Source organism: Poecilia mexicana, unplaced genomic scaffold (genome assembly GCF_051168715.1).
Source record: "Poecilia mexicana isolate PSO_F unplaced genomic scaffold, ASM5116871v1 scaffold_15, whole genome shotgun sequence".
Lineage (NCBI taxonomy): Eukaryota > Metazoa > Chordata > Actinopteri > Cyprinodontiformes > Poeciliidae > Poecilia > Poecilia mexicana.
This window is the reverse complement of record NW_028263384.1, coordinates 17,809,897-17,836,614: the sequence shown is the minus strand read 5'-3', so window position 1 is coordinate 17,836,614 and position 26,718 is coordinate 17,809,897. Positions and strand designations below refer to the sequence as shown.

At 40.7% G+C, this 26,718-nt stretch overlaps 3 protein-coding genes across 4 annotated transcripts in view; 1 reads left to right on the top strand and 2 right to left on the bottom strand.

Annotated features, from left to right (window-relative positions):
• antxr1d (ANTXR cell adhesion molecule 1d) overlaps positions 1–2,633 on the top strand; it is a 28,334-nt gene extending 25,701 nt beyond the window's left edge. Inside the window, exon 18 of the mRNA XM_088013515.1 lies at positions 780–2,633. Coding sequence (XP_087869641.1) covers positions 780–1,079 — 300 coding nt within the window. The 3' untranslated portion in view covers positions 1,080–2,633. The remainder of the gene's footprint in view (positions 1–779) is intronic.
• A 1,452-nt stretch (positions 2,634–4,085) lies between these two features.
• On the bottom strand, positions 4,086–16,078 carry rrp12 (ribosomal RNA processing 12 homolog). Its single transcript, XM_014971471.2, has 34 exons — positions 15,843–16,078; positions 14,765–14,994; positions 14,564–14,647; positions 14,355–14,431; positions 14,162–14,267; positions 13,958–14,074; positions 13,710–13,848; positions 13,034–13,161; positions 12,844–12,942; positions 12,670–12,761; positions 12,474–12,585; positions 12,275–12,375; positions 12,079–12,193; positions 11,853–11,995; positions 11,628–11,749; positions 11,254–11,318; positions 10,506–10,668; positions 10,259–10,413; positions 10,112–10,179; positions 9,911–10,004; positions 8,606–8,764; positions 8,435–8,515; positions 8,246–8,351; positions 8,057–8,164; positions 7,797–7,954; positions 7,166–7,257; positions 6,928–7,086; positions 6,682–6,851; positions 6,483–6,593; positions 6,357–6,403; positions 6,189–6,267; positions 4,832–4,899; positions 4,663–4,745; positions 4,086–4,584 (listed from the first exon to the last, which is right to left on the bottom strand). The coding sequence occupies exons 1-34, from the start codon at positions 15,979–15,981 to the stop codon at positions 4,482–4,484; spliced, it is 3,873 nt and encodes a 1,290-aa protein (XP_014826957.2). The 5' UTR covers positions 15,982–16,078; the 3' UTR covers positions 4,086–4,481.
• A 533-nt stretch (positions 16,079–16,611) lies between these two features.
• On the bottom strand, positions 16,612–26,071 carry ubtd1a (ubiquitin domain containing 1a). 2 transcript variants are annotated; one of them, XM_014971476.2, is made up of 5 exons: positions 25,628–26,071; positions 25,130–25,216; positions 18,230–18,457; positions 17,734–17,919; positions 16,612–17,442 (listed from the first exon to the last, which is right to left on the bottom strand). In XM_014971476.2, the coding sequence occupies exons 1-5, from the start codon at positions 25,677–25,679 to the stop codon at positions 17,228–17,230; spliced, it is 768 nt and encodes a 255-aa protein (XP_014826962.1). In that variant the 5' UTR covers positions 25,680–26,071; the 3' UTR covers positions 16,612–17,227. The 2 variants fall into 2 exon arrangements, with proteins under 2 accessions (XP_014826962.1, XP_014826963.1); XM_014971477.2 differs by lacking the exons at positions 25,130–25,216; positions 25,628–26,071 and adding an exon at positions 22,325–22,714.
• Between the last annotated feature and the right edge of the window lie 647 nt (positions 26,072–26,718).

The following is a 26,718-nucleotide window of genomic DNA, read 5'->3' as shown; positions in this document are numbered from 1 at the left end:
GGCGACACCTAGCGGTTGCAGGAAATATAGCAGCACTTTAAAATGAAGCTTCATTTTCTCTAATTCTGGACCACTTGGCTTCATTTTCAGAAAGTGAGCTCCAGAGTCTCTTGACTACAAAACAGAAAAAGTAAATGCTTCCAACACCGAGTTTCAACCAAGGACAAAATGTTATTTTAGTAAGGCTCACTAGACAAGAATACAAAACCCCATAACGTTTTGATAGATTGTAGTCAGGACTGCATGTTTTCTCTGAGAAAAGATTTTTTTCTCGCGACTCTACTCCTTTACTACACAGGAAATTTTTGTCACATTGAAAACACAACACATCCTTGTTGGACGTTCCTTCAGTCTCTTTGCCTTTTTTAATTTATTCTAATTGTTTATTGTGGTGTGGAATATAGATAAATGATTTCTGCCCTTCTTCTGACTGATACCTTGAGACAATGAAATCCCTCTGGTTCTTTGTAAACTTTATTTTTCCTAATTAGGACATATAATCTTTATCTTGATTAGAATGAATATAATTATAAAATGGTGAAACTAAGTATTTGTTATTCCATGTTTTTATTTTTTATTTTTTTACATTCCCTCTTCCACCTTTAAGAGATTTGTTGGTGTATTAGTTAATTTGATTAGGATAAATACTCGATGTGTGAAAAAAAATTGGTTTAATTGGTCTCATTTTATAAGCATGGTATTTATCAAGAGAGCCACTATTTGATTCATTATTCTGCATAAAAGCAGTTGTGACTAAACCTTGTCTCCTCGCTCTGCAGGGTCGTTGTATTCGCTTCCAGCGGGTCAGAGATGATGATCGCCCGGCTCCTCCCCGAATGCCTCACTCTCCTGCTCCTCCTCCTCCTCCTCCCCCAGTTGAGGAGCAACCTTTAGTCTCCAACTCCGTCCCCCGTACGAAGCCCCCGTCAAGAGGGCCGCGCACTGCTCCATCCTCGCTCACAGCGCCTCCGTCCCGCGCGCCCCCTCCTGTGACACGACTCCCGCCCGGCCCGCCCCCGACCCGTGCTCCGCCCGGGCCCCTCGGACCCCCTCCATCCCGGCCTCCGCCGAGGCTGTAATGACAAGGAGAACGTCATGCAAATACAGAGCTTTGCAGAAGTATTCTTAACACTTGAGCTTGTTCATCTTGTCATGTTACAACTAAAGAATTGCCTTAGATGTGTTTCATTGGGAATGCGTAATTGTGAAACTGAAAATGTTCTTTTTCTGCAGTTGCGGCTGCAAGTCTACTTGGGTTATTTCTCTACTATCGTCCATATCTTCTGTCTGAAATGCACTCGTCTCTCAAGCTGGACAGACAACAGAGCAGCTGTTGACATTCATTTTTCCTCCTGGAAGGTGATCCTCAGCATAACGCTGCCACCGCAGTGTTTCACAGTGGAAATGTGTTTAATGTGTCCATGGGAGACAGAGAGTACACAACCCACCTCTTAAATGTTTTGCTGTCTCAAATAGATTTTGCTCTTTACTTTGCTCAATTGATCTTGTCATCTACATCATGTGCAGTGTTAGTTTTGCACATCGGGGTTACATGAAGTCAACTCTGGTTTCAGCTGGCCAGAGCACCTTCTTCCACATGGTGGCAAACTGCTAACACTTCTAGGTTTCATTTTATGGGATCAGAGAGACGAGAACTGAATTCACATCAGATATCTCTGATGCATTTGCTACTCCACAGCCATGCAATACTTGTAGAGCGCTTATAAAATGTAATAAAAATTTGTTGTTGTAACATGATAAAATGCTAGAAGTTCAAAGGCAGGTCATGCTTTTGCAAGCCACTCTCATATCTGAACTAATTTTGTAGAAAACCGAAAGTCGTAGTGAAAAAATCTTCCAGGCCAGAAGCTCGGATATTTTTCTGAGCGCTGTGTCTTGTTGCTGGACAGCAAAATTGATCAATCTGATGTCAAAACCTTTATAATAAAAAATACAAAACAATTAAAAAAAAAAGACCATAGATTCAACTGGGACTGTTTGTACAGTAACAGTGTTGTAGAGTAGGTGGTGATTGTAAGTGCTTATCAAACTTTAGTGATGCTGAAAGTGAGCTAGTGACAGATGGCTTATGAAAGTAAACAGAAATGTTTTTTCTATATATATATAAATGCAGCACAATATTAATCCATAAGGAGAAGGTGGTATGAAATACATCACGCAGTAAACAAAAAGGGTGGTAGCAGGGTCATTTATGTTGGCTTTTTTTAACAATTCATACATTTTTATACCTTTTCAACCAAAGAAACCTTTACTGCAACCTACTTAAAATGTAGTTTTAATGTTCACCGGTCTTATTGCAACTGCAGGGCAGTTTCTCAGTATGTTATTTATTGTAATACAGGCCCTCGTTTCTTTAGCATCTTCTTAGGGTTGTAGGTTTATGACGTCATTGCAGGGTGGGGAGCACCGTGGCAGATATTAGCGAGCTTTGTGGCATGGCATCTGATGTGCTTGAGATCATTTTGAACTCATTCAAGTAAAAGATTGTATTGAAAAAAAAATCGTGTATCTTCAGGGCTCTTTGTATACTGCATTTACTGACTGAAATGATCATTTGCATTATTTCTTCAATATTAACACGTCTGATTTCAATAAAGACATTTCTTTTTTTATGCGCCGCCTCTCGTAGTTTTTGTTTTACGTTTTTAGAGGTGAGTTTTTTCCGTGATGGTGTAACTCAAACTAGTGGTCACCTTATTTTATTACATGGTCATTAGCTGATTGGATTTTGTAAGCACTTGTTGATCTAATGCCTTAAAACTACATCAGATTAATTAAGCAAATTACAAAACGTCAGGGCCGTTATAAACTACACAGGAAATGTATGTTGGAAACCATCAAAATTATGAAGCAACTTTTGTCTTTTCCAGGAAATATATTTGTGTAGTAATGAAGTTCAGTGCTTATATTCCTAAAGTTATATAATAGTAGAAAGAGATATATTAGCCCCCTTTTTGAACAACACACTATGGAGCACCCTTTATGAAGTTACACTGTATTAAAAGCAATATTTGGTGAGACTTTTTTTGTCATCCAGACCATTTTAGGAATCCAGCGGTTTCAATCTTATTGCAGATAAACATATGTAAATACATAAAGCATGTTGTGGGGAAATAGAAACCCTTTTAATTTCAGAATAAGCTTACACACATAAATTTTGTGCGTAAAAATCAGAATAAATAATATTAACCAACTAGTCCAGAGGTTCCCAAACTGTGGGGCGCGCCCCCTAGGGGGGGGCGCCGTGTCATTGCAGGGGGGGCGCGGGAAGCCGTCTGGATGAAAACAAAAAACAAAACATGAACACTGTATGCGCTGGGTTTTTACCTTAGAATGGCCAACTCTCTGTTATTCCTATGTCAATTTGATACAGTAGAGGCTTCCACACTTCCCATATTTGTGTCCTCTGTCACTTTTATCAGCAGTTAAAACTGTTTAATCCGTTAACATGTTGTAACTTGTTTTTCCGAGCCGCCTTTAAACGCAACATGAGCGCTACAACGCTCGCGCTGGGTTTACACCTGTGAAGGAGACCTGCTGCTGCTGGGCGGAGCTACGTAGGTTTGTGTTAGAATGACGGCAGCAAACCAGCAAAACGCAAAGAACTTTTCAGTTTTTCCCTCCAAACTAACCGACTGAGTTGAGTAAAGCTGTTGGATGCAGGTAATGTTAGCTAAAGATGACTAGCTAATATCAATACAGAACCTTAAGCTGTATTGATATTAATCGTTTTTTATTATTTGCAAATAAAGGCTTTCCCACATACAGAACAATGGAAATCCAGGGTTAAATCTTAATCTTTGTCCCAAGTCCTGCCTCGTACTTCAGGTCCCTGTTGTTTTTCTCCTAAGAAATGCTGACATACTGAACAGAGAAGAGTGACTCGAAGGTCAGCCTGTCATTACATGACTCGCATTACCCCATCGGGAAAATGAATCACATCAGCACTATGGTATGTCAGAAAAACAATTGTTCACCCAAAGTTTCGTAGCTGAGCTGCAAAACTTCCCTGTTCAAGATGGGATTTATTTCAGGTTTATGATGAGTCAAAACAGAAAAGCAAGTTCACTTTTCACTCCATAATTCACTTTAATACACTTGAAGGAACCTTACAGCATTAGTGAATGCTTTATTCACAACTTACAGTCCACAAGGCTGCAGCACCCTCAAGTGGCCAAATGAGGAAATGACAGCAAAACTGTTGCATCTGTATGAATGCGATCAATTTGAGGCCTGTCGAAATGAGTACGATGTGATTTTCTTTTTTCTTCCACTTGAGTAACAACAAGGCAGGGGGAGCATAATCAGCATGAAATTCTCATTTCCATCCCACTGAATGATGTAAAAACTGATAAATGTTCAGAGCATCTTTGAAACACACACACACATATCCAGGGTGTGCTCTCACTTTGATACACACGTTACAAAAGCAGTCCAACAAACAATACAAGTCATCTTCTTCATGCTTTCCTTTTTTTCTTCTGCATTTTCTTTCCAGACTGCGCCCCCTTCTGGACACCTCTCACCATGCCTTTGAACTGACCGTACATTTTGGCTCGCTTCCTGTAAGCGCAAAGCAAAAACTTTAGGCTCTAGTCTAAGCCTTCAGATCAGCGTGGTGGCGTGAGCTGATGCTCATACCTGCGATTGAGCTGATCCTTTTTCAGAGGGATGTAAGCGTAAGGATCCAGCTTTCCTTTTTTCTTCACATCTCCTTTTCCTTTCTGTCAAGAGTTAGAAAAAGACACTCAGAATGACAGCGTAGACCCAAGAAACTTCACTGCAGCTGCAGATTGTTGTGCTTGCTTACCTTTGATTTATAATCGGATCCGACATCTTGGCTTCGTCCCAGAGGTCTGTGGATACCCGAGCCGCCAGCTGTGAGAAAAGCATCATCGTCACACAGTGCTACGTACAAGTGTTTGCATCTATTTGAACCTTGCCACAACACAACTGCAAACCGTAATGTACTTTAACTGGATTTTATGCGAGTCTGCAACCTGTGGCCCTTCCGTAACGGCTCCTCATAACTTGGGCTAAAAATGATAAAGAACCAACCAATGTTTTTAGATTTGGATATGATAGCAAATGCAATGTCTAGCAATTATGTGGTTCTTTTCATGCAATAATTGTATTGCATATCCACTGAATTATCCAAAAGAGCCAGTAATATTATTTTGTATATATATATATATATTTTTTTTTTTTCTGGTCATTAGGTTGAAAACTGGGTCTTTTTCCCACCATATTTTTTCTACACCCAATAAAAGAACACGTATCCATCCTCTTTTTTTTTTGCAAAAGTTTTGAGTTTGTCAAATATAGGAAAATGGCAGTGGTTTAAAAAAAAGACACATTTTCTAAAGTATGTGTGTTAAAAAAATAATAAATTGTTCTTTCTTCAAAAAGATCTGGTAACTTTTGTGACTGAATGAGTTTCATTCAGCTGGACTGAAGGCAAAAATGGATGTTTGTCTGCAGTTTCCCACAAGCTGTGTACAGGATACAGCAAACGTGGAAGAGTCTTTTGGCGTATGTGCAAAACACTTTGTGTGGTCGAACATTAACAATGCACATCAGTTTGTGCAAACCACCCACACCGTGACGCATGGCTGTGGCAGCAGCCTGCTGCTGGAATGCTTTTCTTCACCAGGGAAAAGGAGCCTGGTCAGGGAGAAATCCTTGAAGAAAGATTGAGATTGAGGCAGAGGTTCGCCCTCCACCAGAACAACTCGAAACATACAGTCAGAGCAAAAAGGAGTGGCTTAAATCAAAGCAAAGTGCATTCATTTGTCAGAATTGCATAACCAAAGACCAGAATAAAACCAAATTTGTAATCTGTGGCCGGTCTTGATGTTCACAGATCCACTCCGTCTAATCTTAGCCACTTTGTGAAAGAAAAGTGGGTCAGATTTGAACTCGGAAGGCTTGCATCTCTAGCAGCACACTGAACTAAAAGTGCTGAGTCAGGGCCTTGAATGCATGCAAGACAACTGAAAACACATATTGATATCTTTACATTTCACAAGTAATCAACACTAAAATACAAATAAAACAACACCACTGAGGTTTCTGGTTACAACATAACAAAATGAGCAAAAGGGTAGAGAGTGTCACTTCATCTCCAAGGCAGTTCAGTAATCAATTGGAATATATTCTTTAATTACCTTTATATTTCAATTGAGGTTCAACATCCATGTCCTCGTCTAAATTGTCATCTCGAAACTTTCTCTTCTGGGTTTTTTTCTGCAAATGCAAATGCCAAAAAAAAAAAAAAAGCAGACTGTAAGCAAAACAGCAAAATGTTCCCAAACGCCATGTTCTGTAAAACTCACAGATTTCACTCCTGCTTCCTCCAGGATGTCGTCCATCTCTTCTCCGCCTGTGAAGAGAAGCACCGCACCGCCGTCAGTGTGTTCACACATCAAGCTCTTGCAACGACACCGCCGGATTCCTCTGACCTTTGTTTTTCCCATCGTCCTCGTCGTCCTCTCTGATGATGAGCCGTCCGTCTGAGGTCACCTTGAAGCCGTGTTCGACCTTGGCGCTCTTCTTCAGCTGCGGATTTGTGGCTGAGAAACCGCAAAGCGTCATTTTAGCGCCTCTGAACCTCACGATGGTTCTCTGATTAAAGCAAGAAGCCTCACAATGCCGTGGTACCTAGAACTCTTTGTGAAACCTTTGGATCCAAGAAGTTCAACGGATCATCTCCCTCTCCCTCCTTCAGCCACGCTTTCCCTTTCCGTTTGCCCGATTTCTTCTGGGTGTTACGAGACTTTCCTTCATCCTCAGACAAATCGCTGTCGGACTCAGCCAGGATGTCTTCGATGCTGGAAAGAAAACAGGGAACGTGGTAAACATTTAAACTGAAGTGAAGTTTCGTGTGGGGGTTTGCTGTTGTCGTACCTATCGCTTTTTCGTTTAGGCGTCTCCTCTTCGCTCTCCGACGACGCGTCCTGGTCCTCTGCGACCTGTTTCCGCCTCTTGTTTCGGGCCTCGGCCTTGCGGATGTTCGTCAGCACCTTGTGGTGCTCTGCGGGCAGCATGCTCTTCACCAGCTCGAAGCTGGAAACCCACAATCAGGGCTTTCAGGGGAAGGAGAGCGTAACGCTAACAGATAACATCGGTGGGGAAGAAGACTCACCCAAACTTTCGGATGAATTTAGTGAAGATGTTCTTGAGTTTGGTTCTGAAATGCCTTCTTACGTCATCCTTGATGTTTCCAACTCCCTCCATCTGAGCAGAGAGAGAACAAAATGTGAAATGAAAATGTGTTTACGCACTAAACTTTTAATCTACTGTTTAAATATCAACAATATATATCTTTACAATTTCTCTTAGATAAGACGTTTTACGTCTTACATGTTTGATTGGTCATCAACGGGCAACTATTTGGACAAAATGTCCTGTGTGTGCAGTGTACATGTGACCTTTAAACTACGTAAGTGTGATGGAAACTTAGCCGGTCATTTATTTCAATCAGAATTCAAACAGTTCAAAATATTTACATTTTAAAAAGAGGATTCTGGAGTTTTAACCAGCAGACAGACCCATAACAGAAAGTGTTACCTTAAATCAAGTTAAATATGAGTTGGAAAGTCTCATACTTTGTTTTAGTGCAAAAAAACAAAGAAGAAAACATATTAATCTGTCGAAATTAAGAAAATTATGTAAAACAGAACATTTCTGAGTATCAACTCTCTGTGGAGGGACTAACTCCCTGTCATGGAGAGCTCCTGTGGAAGCTTTTGTCACTGGTAATGTACAGTTCGTACCATGAGGGTAACATGTGAGCCCAAAGCTTTGGGGTCCATGACGAAGAGGATGACTTTGATGAAGCCCAAAGCCGCTTTGACGACCTCCCTGGTTCGAGACGAAAGCAGCAGACAGACGTTCTGCAGCAGCTGCTCCATGGTGGAAACATCTATCGAGTCTGAAAGAGAAATGTAAAAAGAAAAACTGAGTCTGCCGCACAGATGTCTTTTTTTTTTTTTTTTTTCATAAGTCCAGGTGAAAACACACAAGTGAAACCCACCTTTGTACTCAAACACAAGACGAGTCAATGCCAAAACGGTGCAAGTGATCATGGTGACGGATCCGGTGAGTCCTGCATACACCAGAGCCAAATACCCCTCCATCGCATCTATAATCGAGGCAGATAACGTCAGCCGTTTGATAAACTCCAATCTTTCAAACCTACATGCATTCAGAAACGACGCGACACCTTTTTTGTTCCCACAGAAGCGAACGAAAGCGTTTCCTATTTCCACCAGAAGGCTGTAGGCGTTCTTACGAGCTCCAACTGAAACCTCCTTGGTGCAGATGATCACCTGCAGGGCAGAAACCCTCATGAACACCAAATACATCAACTCCGTCTGTGTCTGGTGTCACCAGCTCCGATTTGCGTTTGCACCTCCGGCAGCAGCGCAGTGATGAAGCCTTTGTGCTCCTCATTCAACCTTTTCACGATATGGATCAGACACTTGAGTCTCGGCTGAGAAAAGCAAAACCAAAGCAGTCAAGTGGGAGTGAATCACAACAGTCGGGCGTACGGGACGTTTTTCCACGTGTGTAAAGGTTTTACCCTCTTTGCAGGTGAAGAAGCGTTTTTAAGAGTGTCAAGCAGGACAGTTTTCAGAGTTTCCAGGTTGGACAGGACAAAGGATTTACACTCGTCTCTCTCTGCTCCGCACAGCTCCTCCAACACGCGGTACGCCTTCTTCTGCATGCCCGGCTCTTTGACCTGAACACAAACACAATTAAAAAAAAAATTAAGAAACCTTCTTAAAAAGGGCCTGACTTAAAAAACTGCAAGGGCAACCAACATTTCTCTAGAAGTCAGTGAAAAGTGATTTTTAAAAAGTTAAAAATCTTGTTAATAAATTCATTACACAGAGCGACACATTTTTGTTACATTTTTTAGGACCGACTAAAAATAGTTAAAAACAGAAACGGTACATCCTACACGGTCATGGGAAAGGCTGCTAACTTAATACTGACTCTCTTCACAAGCAGGTTTACTCAAAAATAAGGAAATAAAGAAGCCGGGCGCTTCCAAAGTGCTGTATTGACGTACATTATTAGAAAGTTTAGCAAAAAAAAAAAAAAAAAATTGTGGGGAAAAAAAAGGCACCCAAGCAAACCCACATAGATAAGCAGGACGTAGGCAACAACTGCTTCAGATAAAGGAAGTTTATTCCATTTGGAAATCGAAATCCCTGATTCTGGAGGAGTGGAGATCACTACCAAGTTTCCAGTCAGTGTTATTACTAGGGAGCCGTGGCATCTGCTGCTTTTGGCCCGCTGTGCTTTATAAAGTCCAAAGTCAGCACAGCTGTCTGCCCGGAAATTCGGGAGCACTTCATGCCTCCCTCTGTTGGCAAAGTCTGTGAAGCAGCTGATCTGATTCTCATGCAGGATTCGACTCCTGGACGCACTGCCAAAGGGAACAATGCTTACTCTTTTGGACGTGATTAATGTGGCTGACCAGTAACCTCATCTGACCTAAAGCCCATAAAGAATCCACAGCGGGTTGTCAAGAGGATGATGGGACGTAACCAGAGCCAACAACGCAGATGAGCTGCAGGACTCTATAAAGGGAACCTGGGCTTCGTTCAGTCAGGCTCCAAACCGCTCTGCATTCATGCAGTAATTGAAGCAAAAAGAAGCTCTAACCGGGCGGCTAACATGCAGCACATAAAAGTCATTTTCAGGGGGTCAATATTTCTGTTTTACAAATACTTCTTTATTGGTCTAATTTGTTTCAAATTTTCTGGGAAACTGAATTTTGGGTTTTTATTCGATATGAGACAGAGTCAGAGTTTCACTTTTTGATTCAAGTAACTTTTCAATGACATTTAATTTTATTTTGATGCATCATTAACCATACCTCCATATACGGTCTTATGAGCTCAAACGTTTTGGCCATAGTGCTTTCATCAACGAAGGGAGCCATGGCAACCACAAGGTCCATCACTGCAAGCCTGAGAAGAAGATTGGACCGGAACAGGATCACCAAACAGATGATGAAGATATATTCATCGTTTTCTGATGGAAATCAAACCCAGTGGATCCCGGTTGGATGTCCTACCGTGTGAACTCAACGCTCTCCGTGCTGGTCAGCCGGTCAGAGGCTTTTTGCAGCAATGTGCAGATCAGCTGCGGATGATCGAGGTTAAAATTGCATAAGCGGATCATTTCGACACTCTCCAGCACAACAGAAGCGTTCAAATTTTACCTGCATATCAGTGACAATCAAGTAGACTTTGATGGTGTCGAGCACGGCCATCCTGTAAGCACCGGAGTCCCCGTCTGCAGGCTGCTGGGTGTACAGGTTGAAAAGGATGGGCAGGAAGTTTTTGGAGAACCGTCCCAATTCTGCCTTTTCTTCCGCTTCAACATGATCGCATGCAGGAACGATTAGAACACCGCAAAGACGCCAACGGTTTGCACAAAGAGACGGCCTCTGTGAACATTTTTGCCACCTGTGGAGCAGCTCTTGTTGATCAGCGTACGCAGAGCTTGGCACACGGTGAGGCGCAGGTCTGGCCGTTCGTTGATGGCCATGCCGAGCGTCCGGGCGACGCCCTTGAAGGACGCCATCAGGTCCACTGGGCACGTGCAGAAGCCAGGAAGCATGGTCCAAATCTGAAATACAGAACTTAGGTCAGCATCGTAACCATGGAAAGTACACCTGGCCTTAGCAGGCTCACTTCCTGGATGAAGACATTGATCTACCTATCTATGCACTTAGCTTTCTTAGTCTTGTTTCTTTTTTGTTTTGTTTTTTTAACTACAGAACAAAGTCCTGGCCCAGAGGTTGTGTGTTTAGTTGTCAATGTATTGTCATTTAATCTGTGGACATTTTTTAACCTCAGGAGTAAGCAATTCTGGATCAATGATTGTTTTGTTTTTTTGTTGGTCCTTCCTAGCCCACTCTGTTGGAGTTCTTTTTCCTGCCGTTTCTATGCACTGTAACCACATCCTCTTTGATAACATTAGAAGCAAATGCAAAGAGAGCAGAAAATGAAGGCTAATCACAACTGATATTGTCAGAGGTCTTAGGCTAGAGGGTCTGTGGATAATGATTGTAGATTTTTTTTGACCTCTTGTCCCGGATCCAATAAATATTAAATAAATAACTCCAAAAATCAACACTTATAATAACACCAGTCAAAATTAAGGGAAAAGTTAAAGCAACAAGACAAGTTTTTGTTTGTTTGTTTTTGTTACCTGAAGCTGTAATGTCTGGTAGACTTTTGCTTCCAGCTTCTTTCCTTGTTGCTCCAACTCTTCAGCTACAAAACAGGATTAGTCAGTTAAAGCATGTAAAAACAGAACATTTTATTTCCTAGTCCACATTCATTCAAGCTGCTAGAGAGAGAGCAAGACTTTCAACAGATAACAGGAAGTCTGGTCTTATACCAACAAACAGCTAATTTTGGAAATTTTAGTAACCTTCTGGAAACTTCAAAACTAAGGTCAGGATTTACATTCTGTAGGCAATAGATCTGGAAACTGATTACTAGCAATGCTAATAGTACCGATCATTAATACAAGATGCTAAATCTAGTTAATAGTTTTATCTCAATAAACATTTAACTTACCTCTTTGCCAGAGTGTTGTGGCCAAAGGGAGAAAATAAGAAGCAAAGAAACCGAGGCGAGTGTTTTTCACGTGATCTCGGATGACCGGAACCAACCAGCTGCGAGGGAACTCCAAGTCATCACTAAGAAAAAAAAAAACAAACGACAACAACAACAAAAACACAAGCAAAAGTTAATAAAATCACAGTAAAGACAGCAGAGCATCCTGTCGTTTTGGCGTCGTACTTGTAGCCGGTGATGTTGAGAGGCACAGCAGCCAGCACCACTTCAGGCCCCATGCTTTCCACAGCGCCTCCCACAGCCAGGTCCAACTCCCCGCTGAAGGAGAACTGAGGGATGGAGCGCAGGTCTGACAGGGACTGCAGGGACTGCCCGGCGCAAGGGAAGAAGTGTCAGTCCGCTTCATTTTATTCTTTATCCACGGAAGGGTTTCAACATGTCAAGGCTATACCTTAGTCATGATGGGGTGAGCTTGTTTTCCTGCAACTCTGTAAAAGCAACCAAGGATCTGCAGCACAAAGGGCCAGGAGGCGTGAAAGCGATAGGATAATCCTTCCTCCACAATGCTGGAAAAATGCAAGTACAGACAGTTAGTAGTTGTGTAGTGACTTATGGAAAAAAAAAAAAAAAACTATCTGCGATCTTACCGAAACATTTTACAGACATATGAGGGGTTCCCTGCCGAGGCGGTGGCAGTGATCATCCCCATTTCCTCCATGTGAGGAGCAACACACTCAGTCAACAAACTCTGAGATATAAAGACATCATACATAACCACTTAGCACCGTGCACCCAGCAAAAACAACACCCAAAGGTTTAGTTGCAGTCAGTTTCGGCGCCTGTTACCTTAAGTGTGTTGGTGGCTGCAGAGACCACCTGTGTGTGCGGCGACAGCAGGCAGGACATGGCGGCAGAGAACAGCCGAGGGAGGTGACCTAAACTCAGAGAACTCTGCAAACTGGACCGAAACACACACAGAAGGTCAGCGGCGCACCTGACAAAAGTCCTTTCAATCTCGCTCTCCAATCTTGACCAACTATACCTCGCCAGGTGAACATGCGCTTTCTCCATGACGGTAAGCCAGGCCAGCAGAGGCTGCAGGTCATTCTCACTGGGAAGGTAGTCATAGAGAGCCTGAGGACGACAACCGAGAGTGAGTCTTTAGCAGATTTTATGCCACGAGTAACGGGGCACGTTGTTTTTTTTTTTGTCTCACCGTGATAATCTGGGCGTTGAGTTCTGCGGAGAGGGACGACGCATTCGGCTTCACAGTGAAGAGCCGATGAAAGGCCTGCATGGCGCTGGCTGTTACCATCTTACAGTCGAGACAAACAGAAGAAGCATTGCTTTAAAAAAAAAAAAAAGTCCAAAGAAGCACCAAAGTAGCTGCGGCTGGGAGAACTCACCACGTGGCTCAGAGTCATGACGCGCAGCAGAGTTTCGCAGCAGGACTTAACGGATCCCAGAGGAAACGATCCCATCAGCTCCTTCAGGAGGCAGAGCACATGGAGGGTGGTGGTGTCCTCTTTGCTGCCTGACGAGGTGCCAAAGATCGATTCATGGATCATCGGACGCATTTTAATATCACTGCTAAAGAGGACGTTCTCACTTTGGATCACCACAACTTTCGAAAAGCAAACATTTGGACCGGACCTGGTCTTCCAAAGACTTTCTGCGGCCATTTAGGAACTTACTTCAGTATGACCAGTTGAGACCCTTGCATAAGTATTCATACCAGTTGAACTAGTTTGCATTTTGTCACATTAATGCACAATGGGATTAAGGAAACTACATACAGCATAATAGCATTTGTTTGTGTCTAAAATGTGGCGTATATTTGCTCTTCTCCTGTCTACAGTCTGCATCACAATTATGAATACATTGTGTTGGTTTATGGTGCAAAGTCCCAACAAAATTACATTAAATGCAGGTCCTTATATTACTTAATTCACTTTCTGACTGTCTTTGTGTACAAAATTTGCTTATTTTAACTAATTACGAGATATAAGCTTCCATCCGTTAACCGGAAAGTGAACATTTTACTTACATCAGTTAAGTAAACTAACAAGCATGATGCCTCACCTCCTGCCTGCTCTATTTCTTTGATGCAAAACTTGGCTGTAGTGACAGCAGCGGGGTGATGGTTCGGAGCGTCATCAGTAAAGAGGAAGTCACTGCCTCGAAGAATGGAGCAAACGCCTTGCTGAGCTGATTTACGGACCTGAAGGGGGAAAAAAATTAGACAACCACTTGTTAGAAAAATCTTGAATTGTATTTTTTTGGATGAAAAGTAAATAAGATATCTGCTTATTTAATCTAGTGGGAGTGACCTTTGGCTTGCAGTGCACCGTGAAGCTGAGCAGACCATGATAAGCCTGCAGAGTAGATGGGTAGCTCCAGACAGAAACATCCTGCTTCCTCAACAAAGTGGCCAAGCAGGACAAGATCTATAGATGCAAACACAATAAACAATCTGGGTTTAAAAACAGAGTGAAGATAGAGCAAGACAAAGGCAAGCCGGAAAATCTTCTCACCCATCTGAGAGCTGAAGATGCATCAGATGAAACCTGTTTAGACATGACGTCCATGAGAGCCTTGGTGGTGTCCGAGAACTTGGACTTCAGCACTGGAGCTGGAACACTGGTGAGACACAAACACTCAGCAGTCAGCATTAATCAGGTATAATATGTTCAGTCATGGAAAAGACAAAGGTTTTCTAATTTCTACCGTTTCATGACAAGGTTGAGAAGATAGGCCACTGCAGCCTGAGATTCTTCCAATTCCACAACTTCCAAGGTCGTCATCTAGCAAAAATCAAAAACAGACTAATTAGAAATAAAGCTAATCAACCTAAGGGGATAACCTTGCTTTTTTGTTGTTGTTGGGGGTTTTTTACCATAAACTTTAAACAAAATGTAAACCAATGAAACACTCACCAAAGCAGCAAAGTACTCCGTCTCTGTTTCCTTCCCGCCTTGACTTCGGATCACTTCAGTAACAGCAGCTAAAACTGCACAAATCTGGCAAACATCAAGAGACACAGTTACAGCAGGTGCAGATACGCTACAAAATATCACACGTGCTAAGTTTACAAACTGAGACTATGCAGGGGGCAGGCAATGCACCCGCAGTCCTACCTCCTTATGTGCAGCGGAGTTGGATTCCCAGAAGCGCTGCACCTTTCTGAATGTGAGGTTGGAGCAATCGGACAGGCCACTCAGGAAGGTGCCCGACGTTCTCTCCGACAGCCTCTCATCAGGCTCCTCTTCCATTTGGGTATCCTTACGGGCCCCTGCATTAAGCTCCAGGGGCCCAGCCTGCAGCTCATTGTGAAGCTTGAGAGCATCAACAGTCAGGTCGCTCTTTGCTGTGCAAATAAAAACAAAAACGGAAAGATATCACTTTATTGCTGTCACTCCCAAACTAAACTTCAACATTTGCCCACAAAACGAGAATAGAGGGTCTGATTTACTATGTGATAAAACATTTTATTTATCATTGTGTTTACAGGCTTGTTTAGACAATTATATCCATAGTTTCTACGCAAGTTCTCCATGAAAGTTTAACATTTTTACAGCTTAATATTTTCCTCTTTTCTGTTTTTACACCACACATATAATGGTTCATTAAAAAAAAAGAAGTATGGAATATGCAAGAAAACAACTTCGTAAGAGTACATAGATGGATAAACAGATGAATCAGATGGATTGGTGAATGAGTGGTAAACAATGGGTGGATAAACAATCTATGATTACATCATTCAGAAAACAGGATAAAGTGAAACTATTACTATTTTTGTTCCATTGATTTTTCATGCTTATCCAAACATAGAAAATACTTTAATAAAGCTTCATACTTATCCAGACTGGCCTGTGAGTCCTGAGTTATATTAGAGGCTGATGTCTTAAAACGGCATTCTTTCACATTTGGCAAGTGACAAAAAGGCAAAAATACATGAATATCTGTAGCTTATGTACAGCTATGCCTCTCTGTTGTAAACTGAAGCAGTGAAGTAATCATGTGTTTCTCAGTGTTTACAAACTCCATCTAGGATTAGTGAGTTTACAGACCGACTGAACAGAAAGGTCAGGGGGATTTACTCCTGAGAGGATGATACCGAGTGTTTGCTAAGCAGCGGAACAGATAAAGCTAGCTAAGTTAAATGGCTAGTGTGGCTCATGTTAGCTCTCCGGGACCCACGTGTGTATCTCTTACCGCTGGGTCTGCTGAAAAAGCGGCTTTTCGCCGCCTGTCGGAAGCGGCTGGTCTGCGGGTTGGAGTCGCTGCTGTGTCCCTTCTTCCAGCGCTTCAACTTGACCCCGGTCCCCGACCGAAGTTTCCCTGATTTCACCATTTTCAGGGCCGAAAATAATCACGTTTCTCCACTGCTGACGGTGGAGCTCCAGATGACTCCGTCGCTCATCGGATGACGTCACAGGTTTGCGTGCGAGTCCGACTCGACGTTATGTTGGTATGCCAGCAGATGGCGCTGTTCACTACAAACAACAGTGGAAAAAACACAGCGCTCCGTCCTATTTGTACGGTTATGATTTCTGTCATAGCCATACAGGCAACTTACAAACTAATAAGTTCCACTTGGTTTTTGCAGGAATTGATTCCACAATTTCTCTGAATGTCTTGGTTTTGCCTCAGAAACACTGTGTTTAATCGCAACCAGCAAGTTTTTGGTTTGACCAAGGTCCAGCAGCGATTAGGCTGGTGGCTTCATAATGTTAATAACGTTGGTCTGAAACAAAGATGTTGCTGAATTATTGATATTTTTGAGGTTGTTGTTTTTCTTGAAATATTCATTTTAAGGGTATTTTATTCTTCAGCACAAGGCAGAATGGCCATTTCAAGGTATTAAAACTGATCTGTGACACAAACTGTCACCTGACCCAAGATTTCCCCCATTTTTTGGACTGACAAAAAGGAAAGATGAAAACATTAAATCAGTATGAAATAAATTCCCAAAAGCAAGAGATGAGTTTAAATTTAGAACATTTATTAAATGACATTACAGTGTGCATAATTTTAGACAGAAAGCTATTGCATGTTTGTACAGTTGTTTGAAATGATGAACTAAAAACAAATACGTTCATCTCTTTCTACCTTCTAAAAGGTTCCATTATATTCAGTGTCTATATTCAGTCAAAATGTGCTGTTCACACAGTGAAGTGGAAAAGAAAATAATCTGATGTTTACAATTAGAAATACTCATCTATTTGTCATAAGAGAAAAAAAAAGAGAGTAGATTTTCCTTACTTGTTCTCCTTAGGTGAGCTGCATTTAATTCATCAACAAGCATAAGTACAAACAAACACGACGAGGAGAGGAACCCATGTAAACAATAGAGCTGCAAGTCGAGGTCTTCAGAAACAGACAGACACTGGGAGGTGTTTATCAGGGCGCTATTGTCACCTAAAGTGTTTCAGTGCTTTTCAGTAATATCTCTTTATTTGGAAAAAGGGGAAAAATAGAAAAAGGAACAATATAAAAGCAATAATTTATTATATAAAATGTACATAAAATCTCCCCGCTGGAAACCTGCTCCTGTTTCTGCAGCCTTGTCTGGCACGTCCTTTTCTGACCTCCGTCCCTCAGTTGGGTATGACCGAAGGATTTATATTGACGATCACTTGGACGACATAGTCCTTTTGGATCTTGGCATCTTGGAGGCGAGTCTTGTCCGTCAGAAGCTTCCCAGAGAAGAACCACCGCTGGCGGATCACCTCGATGTCCTCCTGTTTCTCCAACTGTTTCTTCAGCACGGCGATGGAGTCCGCCAGGCTGGCCGTCAGATGCACATCCTTCCCTGAAACAGAAATGTGCTGTGTTGTAGATATTTAAATGCTTCCGGACAGAGTTGAGGCCAAATTATTGTCAATTTTATGCAAAAAAAAATGTTTTTTTTCCCTCTATTTCTTCTTGTTTTTGGTCATTTATGATTATCCAAAAATAATTTCTGCTTGCTAACTACATGGATAATGAAAGAGAGCATTTTGAAGTTGCTTTCCATTATTTTTCTTTTTATGAAGCTGTGACTGAGGTCAGATGTTTTGGGTGTCCACAAACATCTCCGCTTTTAAACATCTGGCGGAGTTACCTGTTGATAATCGCACCCGCAGCTGGAACTCCTCTCTAGACGGTGGAGGTTGAGCTTGTTTCTGTGCACTTTCAGACAGTTTGCTCTCGCCAGACGTCTCGGTGATCAGGTTGACAGGTGGCGCTAAGGTGTACGCTGGGAGCTGGTAGCGGTTTCCCAGTTCGTCATAGCTCTCCGTGAGAGACCCTGCAGGGGAAAGGACACCCAAGTAAGCGCCCACTTCTCAAAAACCTTCAAAGATTAGAGATAAATACTCTCCTCTGAGGGAGCACGCTGTGCTTTATCCCAGAGCTCTGGGTGTATCTGCCTGTAGTGGTCACGCAGCACTATTACATAATTACAACAGTAATCTCTTACAAATCAGTCACTGGATTCTGCAAACTGCTCTACGGCATTGAGAGAATTACTATTCAACCAGTGCGTTCCAGCGCGTCTAAAGCTTAGACATGTGTGATATGTTTTCACATAGGAAACGGATTGTGTCAGCGTTTTATACCGTGTGGCAGAGTGATGCAGGCTCCATCCACTATAGCCTGGGCCAGCTCCAGGTCATTGCACTCCAGAGCCAGGGCTGCTGCTCTCAGCGCATCCCAGATCTCTTTTCGTCCGTCGAAGGCGGGAGCTGTATCCCAAAACTCGTCTCTCTTGCTCCTCAGCTGGCCCTCGGTCATTGGGTACTCGCTCTTCCATTTAGGACGGTCTTTCTTGAGAGGCTCATTGCGTGCTATAAAAGAGAAATTGCAAAAAGATTGTTGCTTATATCTACAAATGGCTGTAATCTACAGTGCTTTTTTTTTTTGGAGGGTTTATGTTGAAAACCAACAAAGAGCAGTGCATGAGTAGTGAAGTGGAAGCACATCTTTCAAAATCCTTTACATGTGAGATATCTGTTTAGCACAGTTTCCTTCAATATCCCTAAATTACCTTCATAATTTGTAAATAGTCCATGTGTCTGTGATTTAATCTTGGCATAAATCAAGTTACACACCCATTGCCTCACAGGCTTGTTCCAAAACATTAGTGAACAAATGAAAAAGTTAATATTTAACAAGCAACACAGCAGACAAGTCGATTATAAAGTTGTGGAAAAGTTGAAATTAATATCCAAAGCTTTGACCATTAAATGGAGTACTGCTCAATCCATCATCTGAAAACGAAAAAAGATCGCACAACTGCAAACCTTCCAAGACCGGTTGCAAGATGAAAGCTGTTGTTGAAAGAAAGTTTCAAGTTTCCCACCAGCGTTTGCAGTTTGTCTGGGACGCAGCCAATATGCGGAAGAAGGAGGTCTTAAATCACCTCAGACCAAAATCAAACAGTTGGCCTCTATGCAAAACAGAACCGTGCACATCATCCTCAACACACCAACCACACAGTGAAGCATGGTGTCGGTAGAATAATGGTGAGGAGTTGCTTTTCTTCAGCAGGGACAGACAAGATGGTCTGAGTTGATGGGAAGATACTTGGAGCTCCTAGAAGGAAGAGGCTGCAAAATACTATTTTGCAAGAGAGAGAATGGGCAAAAAAAAATATTATTTTAAAAATTTAACAAAGGTAGAAACAAACCCAAAAAGCAGCAGCAGTAAATCCAATGAAACTTAAATCTAAAAAGTATTCACTCAGGAAGGGATTAATCCAAATGCATACCGCATCTACAATTCTAAACTTTGTTGTGTTGCTCTGTCACATAAAATCCCAATAAAATGTATGTGAGTTGGTGGTAGTAATTTAACAAAAACAATCAACAAGAATAAACACTTTTACACAGCTCTGGACTTCTTAACAAGAATCTTAACGGCAATGAAGTCGCAAACCTCAGAGAAAAAAATGCTTGGTGCGGCGATAGCCGCCACGTTGACCCACGTCACGGCTGATCTAAAAACGGCTAAGCTCTTTTCCATTACCTCTGGCGCCACTGAGCATTAGGTAATGTTTTTATTTTGCTCTGATGTTTGTCCTAAGCTTTTGTTTCCGATTGGGAGAGCCACACAAATATGCAATTTATCTCTGATGTCACATTAAAGCAACATATTATGAGCAGAATACACTTTTGTAATAACATGAAAGAGAATGCTCTGGGGGGGATATATTAGCAACACAAAGTGGATCAAGTGCAGTATAAAAATTATACAATGCATACATAGTCAAGCAAAGATAATTCTCTGTGGTTATTTTAACTTATAATAAATTATATTATATATTAAGTTTTCTTTTCCAGAGGTGGAAAAAAAATCTGAAATTGTTAGTGCAGCTTGCGCAGGATTGCGACACCTAAACATAAAGCATATCTGTTATACAGAATTACCCACAAAGTCAGTTTGATTCACTGCTAGACGAAAATCAAACTTGTTATTTATAGCACAGTGGATTATTGCAGTCGCTAGTAACAGAGACTGTACTGTACATGTGCATGGACACACACAGACACACGGCAATGGATTATAGGCTGTAATCAGGTTCCACATAACAGGATTTATCTGCCACTATCCCATTGGGCATCAGAGGAGATGAGCATTCTTTGACCAATGAGAACCAGAGAAACAAAAAAAAAACAAAAAAAACACCTTTCTAACAGCCTGCATAGAAACGCAAACCCACTAGACAGAGCTAGGAAGGAAAAAAATATGTTTTAATCTGTTGACTTTTTTAGATATATAAAAACATGTTTTATCTGCTCTGAGACTGTTTTTTGTTTTTCTGATTTTTTTTTCTCTAGTAGAGCGGAATTTAAAAACCTTGCATAACATATATTTATGTAACACACTAACTTCCAAATTCACCAGAATGGACACCAAAGATATTCTTTGTGACACTTGAAACAAGACCGGCTTGCAAATATTTGTCCTAACGTTACATGTAGGGAAGTACAGAAGTGCAATTGTAACACAGCAATCATTTTTTAAGGTTTTGTTGTTACATTTATACAGCAGTATGATAACTGCTTTTAGGACTGAATTCATACACATATTTTGTTGGAAACAAAACTAATCAACAGCCTTTCCGTTAAAATAACTTCACACTTCTGTAAAACTTTACTTGTGCTCTGTTCTCATATGAACGCCTAAAAACAAAGATGGTTTATTTTTATGGATGACTTTGATGAGTAAAAGCAGACATTTATACAACAATGTCTAGCCTAAATAAACCATCTGATTGCATCTTACATGAAATGTGTGCACTTTTAATCTAATTCATATTCAACTGCAGGATTTATCACTGCTTCTGTCACAAAGTATGTGGCATGGTAGAGGCATCAGTGAAGGGTGCAGAAATCACAGGATTTAGTTTGCAAATGTATTTAATTGCACAATCAACTGTTTTAGTATATATTGGTCGTGAAGACCAATCCATACCTTTTATACAGAGTTTCATTAAGTTAATGAGTCTTCTTTTCAGTTTGGCTTCTTTTAATGCAAACACAGTCAAAATGAAATGCAAGCGCAAATAATTTTACTGAGTAATTATCACATGGTGATAATAGTTATACTTTAAACATCCAATGAGGAGCAGCTTTAAAATTAGCGTGGAAGGAAAAAAGAATCTTCTCTTAGCGGAATAACCAAAAAATGTTTTTAATTATTATCTAACTCAAATTATATTTTCACTCAAGGTGCACACTTTGACGATTGGGAGAGCCACACAAGTATGCAATTTATCTCAAATTGCAGATATCATCAAAAATATCACCATTTGTAATATCGGAAAAGGGTTGCTTGGATCCATTATGTGGTAGGAGGTCATGTTTCAAGAGCCACGCATGCAAATTATGCTTTCCCGTTAACACATCAAGACTGTTGGATGGGCATTTTTAGTAGATGGATATTTTTAGTGGCAGAGATGGAAAATCTGGGTGAATAGTATTTATCTCGTTACAATATCTAACCATAAAGATAAATGTGTTCCTGATGTGGCGCAGTCTAATTTTGGGCTTTGGTTTATTTAAATTAGTAGAGGGATGTGGTAACCTGTCAGAGCCAGATGTTGGGTCTCGAGGTCCTGAAAACAAATTAATATTAAATAAAGCTTTCTAACTTAAATCTCAGTACTGATGCACAATTTCAGATTTGAAGAATTTGATGAAACATAAATGCTGAAAATACTGAAAACACACCTGGATATATTTATGTTTGATCTGTTTAGCAACTGGGATTGACATGACAGTTTTGCAACCATCACAGTGATCCTTTAAATTAATAAATTAATAATCCATGAATGTGTTGGATATTCCTATAAGGGTATGCATTTAATAATTCAATATACTATAGGGATTTTTTTTTTCTAAAAGCTAAAACTAATACATTTTGAATTAAATCTAATTCAGTTAAAGAACCTGCAGTTCATTTCCTTCTTTCATGAGTTTTAGTCAGTTAAATGGTTAAAATGAGAGACATGAGGTAATACCTCAAAGGAAACTGGAAATCTGTAAGGAAAAGTCAGATTCGTGCATCGGTGTGTTTTAATGTATGGAACATACGAAAAACACACGACAAACCAATGAGGCTTCCTATAAAACTGAACCCAAAAGCAGCAGCAACAATCACACATGGCCCACTGGCTGAACTGACCCGAAGATAAAATAATCCGTACTTACTTCTGAGCAAAATCTTTAAGGGTGCATTTGGAGCGTGATAGTAGTTGCATTCCCTGGAGTTAGGAACTCCCATTGCTGTGTTTTTGTCTGCGCTTTGCTGAGAATCAAGCTTCTGTTCATCAAAAACTTCACAAAATGAGCCACGGAGCTTGACCTCAAAGAAGGTGGAGAATCCCCTCTGCGTCCGCTGAATAATGCTGATCCGCCTGATCTAGTTCATCTCAAAGAGCCAACTGAGATTCAGAGCTCATTTGCCTGCAGGTACACGTCTCCAGTTGCTTAAAAATGTCGCCACCTTCTCCTGTTTTAACACTTCTAATAAAAACACATGACCCCATAAATACCAGGTGAGCAATTAATTGAAACTCCTTCAGTGTATTCGGAGAAAGAGTCTTGTGCCCTCACAAGCGGGTAGCTGCTTTACCTTTACACAAGAGGCCTAATCCCCTGAGCTCTATTTAAAGACAGGATGGAAATACCCAAGGCAACATACTAAAGCTATTAGCAAGCTATAAACTCCAGTCTGCTGGAAGAAAAAGATGTTGTGCTACCCGGAATTTCTCCAAGTGGCTTCATTCACAGAAAGGACAGCGAGGTGGTCCATCACACAGCGTGTGTATCAACATCTGGCCAAAATTCAAGTTGATAAATCAATTCAAGAAAGCCTGACATGCAAATACCATTTTAACATACAATTCGGACAGAGAGTGGGAAAATCCTCTGCTGCTATTGCAGTTAAACGTGTCCCGCACATCCATCTTCCCCGCCACATAGGTTGATATTTCAAAAATACTAGATTAACGAGTGTCGAAATAATCTGTCAGGTCATCGGTACAGATTAGATACAGGACTAAAAGATAAGGCTTAAGAGGTTCGTGAGATATCTGCAGACTGAAAATGACCTCCAAACAGCAGCGGGATGAAAAGACCTTAACACTAGCTGTTAAGAAGAGCTGCACGAATGTTAAAAGTGTGATGACGTTTTTAAAAGGTTCTGTGGCTTTGAGTGATGTTTACATGTAGATCTGCACCACATAAGGAAAATACGCACCGTAATGCTATTTTATTTAGTCACCAGCTTTGAAATCTCAGCCACTAACAACAGACATCAGCTGTTGGCATGAGGGGCTGATAGTGTCTGTCCAAGACGTCAAATACATCATTAATATGCAGAAAGTTGAAATATAGTCAAGCCAGTACTGCATTTAAGCAGTCCTTTGCAATTGCAATATTGCACAATCAGCTGCAATGTGATATATTGTGCAGCTCTAGATATTTGATTTCTAGGAGGTATTAAAATATTAAATAATTCACAAAGATTTATTAAAATATTACTTATTCATCTTTCAGCTGTACGGTAGCAAAAAATGAAAAGGAAATTTGAGCACAATAATCAAGTTGCACAAGGTCAAAAAGCAAGAATTTGAGTATTGTGCTTGGTCGGCACCCAAAAACAACCTTTGACATAAGAATTACAACAAATAAACATGTCTTCCAGTGGTTTTCAAACTACAGTACAAGTAACACTAGGACTCTCATTAGTGGTATGCTAAGGAAATGTTAGAACCATTGATTTATCTTATAAATCAATGAACAACGCATAAACTGTGATGTAGGGATAATGAGTTCAAACAGCAAAATACATTTGTTGTCATTGAAACAGGTTGATTTCTGCATCACCCAAAAATAACTCACAAAGAAAACATGCTGTGTTTCATATACTTCTGAAGTTGGGAAACTGATGTAAGAGAATAACGTTACACCCATCATAACTCTGCACAAGCAGCAAGTCAGAAAATCATCGGGCTCTGCTAGCTTATATGTTTGGCTGACTAAAATGACAAAAAATAAGCTAATTACAATTCCTTTCACAGCATTTTAGACTATATTCATAAAATGTACATTTTAAGGAGGTGCAAATATGATTCAATTGCCTTTTGTTTTGTTTTTGTTTGCAATTAGAAGTAAGTTTTAACTGCAGCAGCCATGTTGGATTTTTAGGTCGGTGTTTGAGGTCAGTGAAAACTTCTAACTTTGGAGGACAATATTTTTTTTGATTTTTCTAACCTGGAGGCAAAAAAATTCAACTTATAAGTAAAAAAAAACAGCATATTTGAACTGCAACCTTCAACCAAATGTGCAGAGCAAATAGATAAAAAAAAAAAACAACAACCTAATTTTAATACATTGGTTTGCGTAAAGATTCACTTAATATAACTTATTACTACGGCGGCATTTGTTACACAAATCTGAGTACTAATGGCTTAGTGTTTAACACATTTTGAAAACTGATCCATAAAAACAAACATAGGTTAAAAGGCATTAATACCACTACTGCTATTTATCCTCTGCTAACAACTGAGGTAAATTGTTCTGGCAAAAGGTTATAATGCCAAAAACTGTCAAATACTTAAGCTAAACTTTTATTCTACTGGAATTTATTTTATTTTCATACAGTTTAGCTAGTGCTAAATCATTCAGGCCTTCCTCCATATAAGATCTAAGAATGAAAAAGCCAAGTGAATCATAAACTACGGACCACACCCATGTCATATATCTTATTGAAAATTTTTTATTTTATCTCAGTCCATGAACTGAATGTTAACGATTGAAGTCAAGTATAACAGTTCTAGCAACATAAGAAGATTCTCTAGATCTGAGAAGCCCTTCTTCACCATAATGCGGACATATATTCTATCTTAGTTACAACCTCATCCAGCAGAATTAAATATGCATTAGGAAGAGCATTATCCCAGGCTCCACATCACTGTAAATAAAGCATTTGAATGTGTTCCAGCTTCTTACCTCCACGTTTTTTAGTCCTTGTGGAGCCGTGGGCACTCCCTGGTCCATCCATCCTGCTCCTCCCCACGCAGCCTCCCATCACTGTGCCTGTGTCCCAGAACAAGGAGGGAAATGTAACTATTTAATCATGTTTGACTTTGTTCTTGTTTTGTTTTGTTTTGTTTTTTTACAATAGATATGTTTTTCATTGAGCTTTAAAGTGCAAGAAACGAGTAATGATTTTGGGATAAAATGACAGCTCAGCACTGCTTGTTCCTGTGAGGTCAGACAAGCTGCTATGTTTGTGTCACGTGTAGTGCCAGCTGATGGGTACACGCGCCTGCACATCATGCCTCCATGCTTCCCATCTTTCATTCATAATTTCGAAAAAAAAAGAAAACTCACTTTAGTTCACTGTTCTTGTTGTTAGCCGTACTAAATTAACAGATGCGCCTTTCATTCAATCGAAATATCGCAGAATATTTATCCTACTATAGTTTAAAATAAAAGACAAATCACCTGAAATCCAGTCTGCTATATTATGCATCCGTCTGCAGTTTGCTTGCCACATCAGAACTTGTTGGCAAACAGAAGTTTATCTCCGGATCTTGACGTGACGTGACGGGTCAGCTGAAGCTGCGAGTCTGCAGGATGACAGACCACGGTGGGAAGAGTGTCGGTGCAGCTCCGGTGATGGATGGGCGCACTGAGAGTCTGTAAAAAATGTACTTTTCTCTTTACAAGAATGCAACAAACAAAATCTAAATTTTCTCAGCTGAAAATGAGGCAAAGCCCACTCGGGGAGTCCGTTTCAGATCTAACTCAGAATTAATGCTCTAAAGCCCCGCACGCATGCGTGAAACAGGCTCAGTAACACCAGCGGAAACGGAGAAGAGACTCCTTCAGAATAACAGCATCTATTGAGGAAAATATAGTCGCTGCAAAAGCATTCACTCTCTCAAGCTTTTGCGCAATTCGTTATGAAACAATCATAAACTCGACTGTACCTTTAGGTGTTTTATTTAGTAGACCAACACGATTAATAATTGTCAAGTTGAAGGAAGCTTTAACCCATCAAAATAAGAGCTAGTATGCCACAACTCCAAATGTGCAAAGGCATATGTGTGGCCACCTCAACTGAAGGGCAGACAATGTGAAAAATGACCAGGCAATCAGTAACTCAATGTCTACATTGGAGGAGCTACAGAGATCCATGGCTCAGCTAGGAGAATCCTACCTTAATGGAAAGGTAGCAAAAAGAAAGTCACTACTGAGAGCAAGCAACAAAATCTTATTCATTTCTAAAAGGAAAAGGCTTTCTTAATTTTTTTTTTACTATTCAAGTATTTCTGAGGCAGGTCTTAAGAGTGACATATTAGTGAACCCAAGTGAAATCTCAGCCCTAACTTAGCAAACTACTGGCGTAGGAGACGAAACAAACTAAGGCAAACCTTGGAACCTATGGAACCTTTTGGCTACTTGTAAGATTCTATGCTGTGAGATAAAAATGTGCTCAGGTTTATTTTACATCCTCAAGGAAAAAATAACTTGTGTTTACATTTGAAGAGGCTTATGTTGTATCTTGGTCTGGGAACAGAGTAATCCCACCA

Coding starts and splice junctions, on each gene's coding strand:
- rrp12 (XM_014971471.2), bottom strand. CDS start 15,981: ATGGTGAAATCAGGGAAACTTCGGTCGGGGACCGGGGTCAAGTTGAAG. Junction 10,180..10,258: donor TGATTGTCACTGATATGCAG/GTAAAATTTGAA, acceptor GATCATCCGCAG/CTGATCTGCACATTGCTGCA. Junction 6,404..6,482: donor GGACGATGGGAAAAACAAAG/GTCAGAGGAATC, acceptor TTCTCTTCACAG/GCGGAGAAGAGATGGACGAC.
- ubtd1a (XM_014971476.2), bottom strand. CDS start 25,679: ATGTGGCAAGCAAACTGCAGACGGATGCATAATATAGCAGACTGGATT. Junction 25,217..25,627: donor TATAGCAGACTGGATTTCAG/GTGATTTGTCTT, acceptor TCTGGGACACAG/GCACAGTGATGGGAGGCTGC. Junction 17,920..18,229: donor CTGCATCACTCTGCCACACG/GTATAAAACGCT, acceptor TTTCCCCTGCAG/GGTCTCTCACGGAGAGCTAT.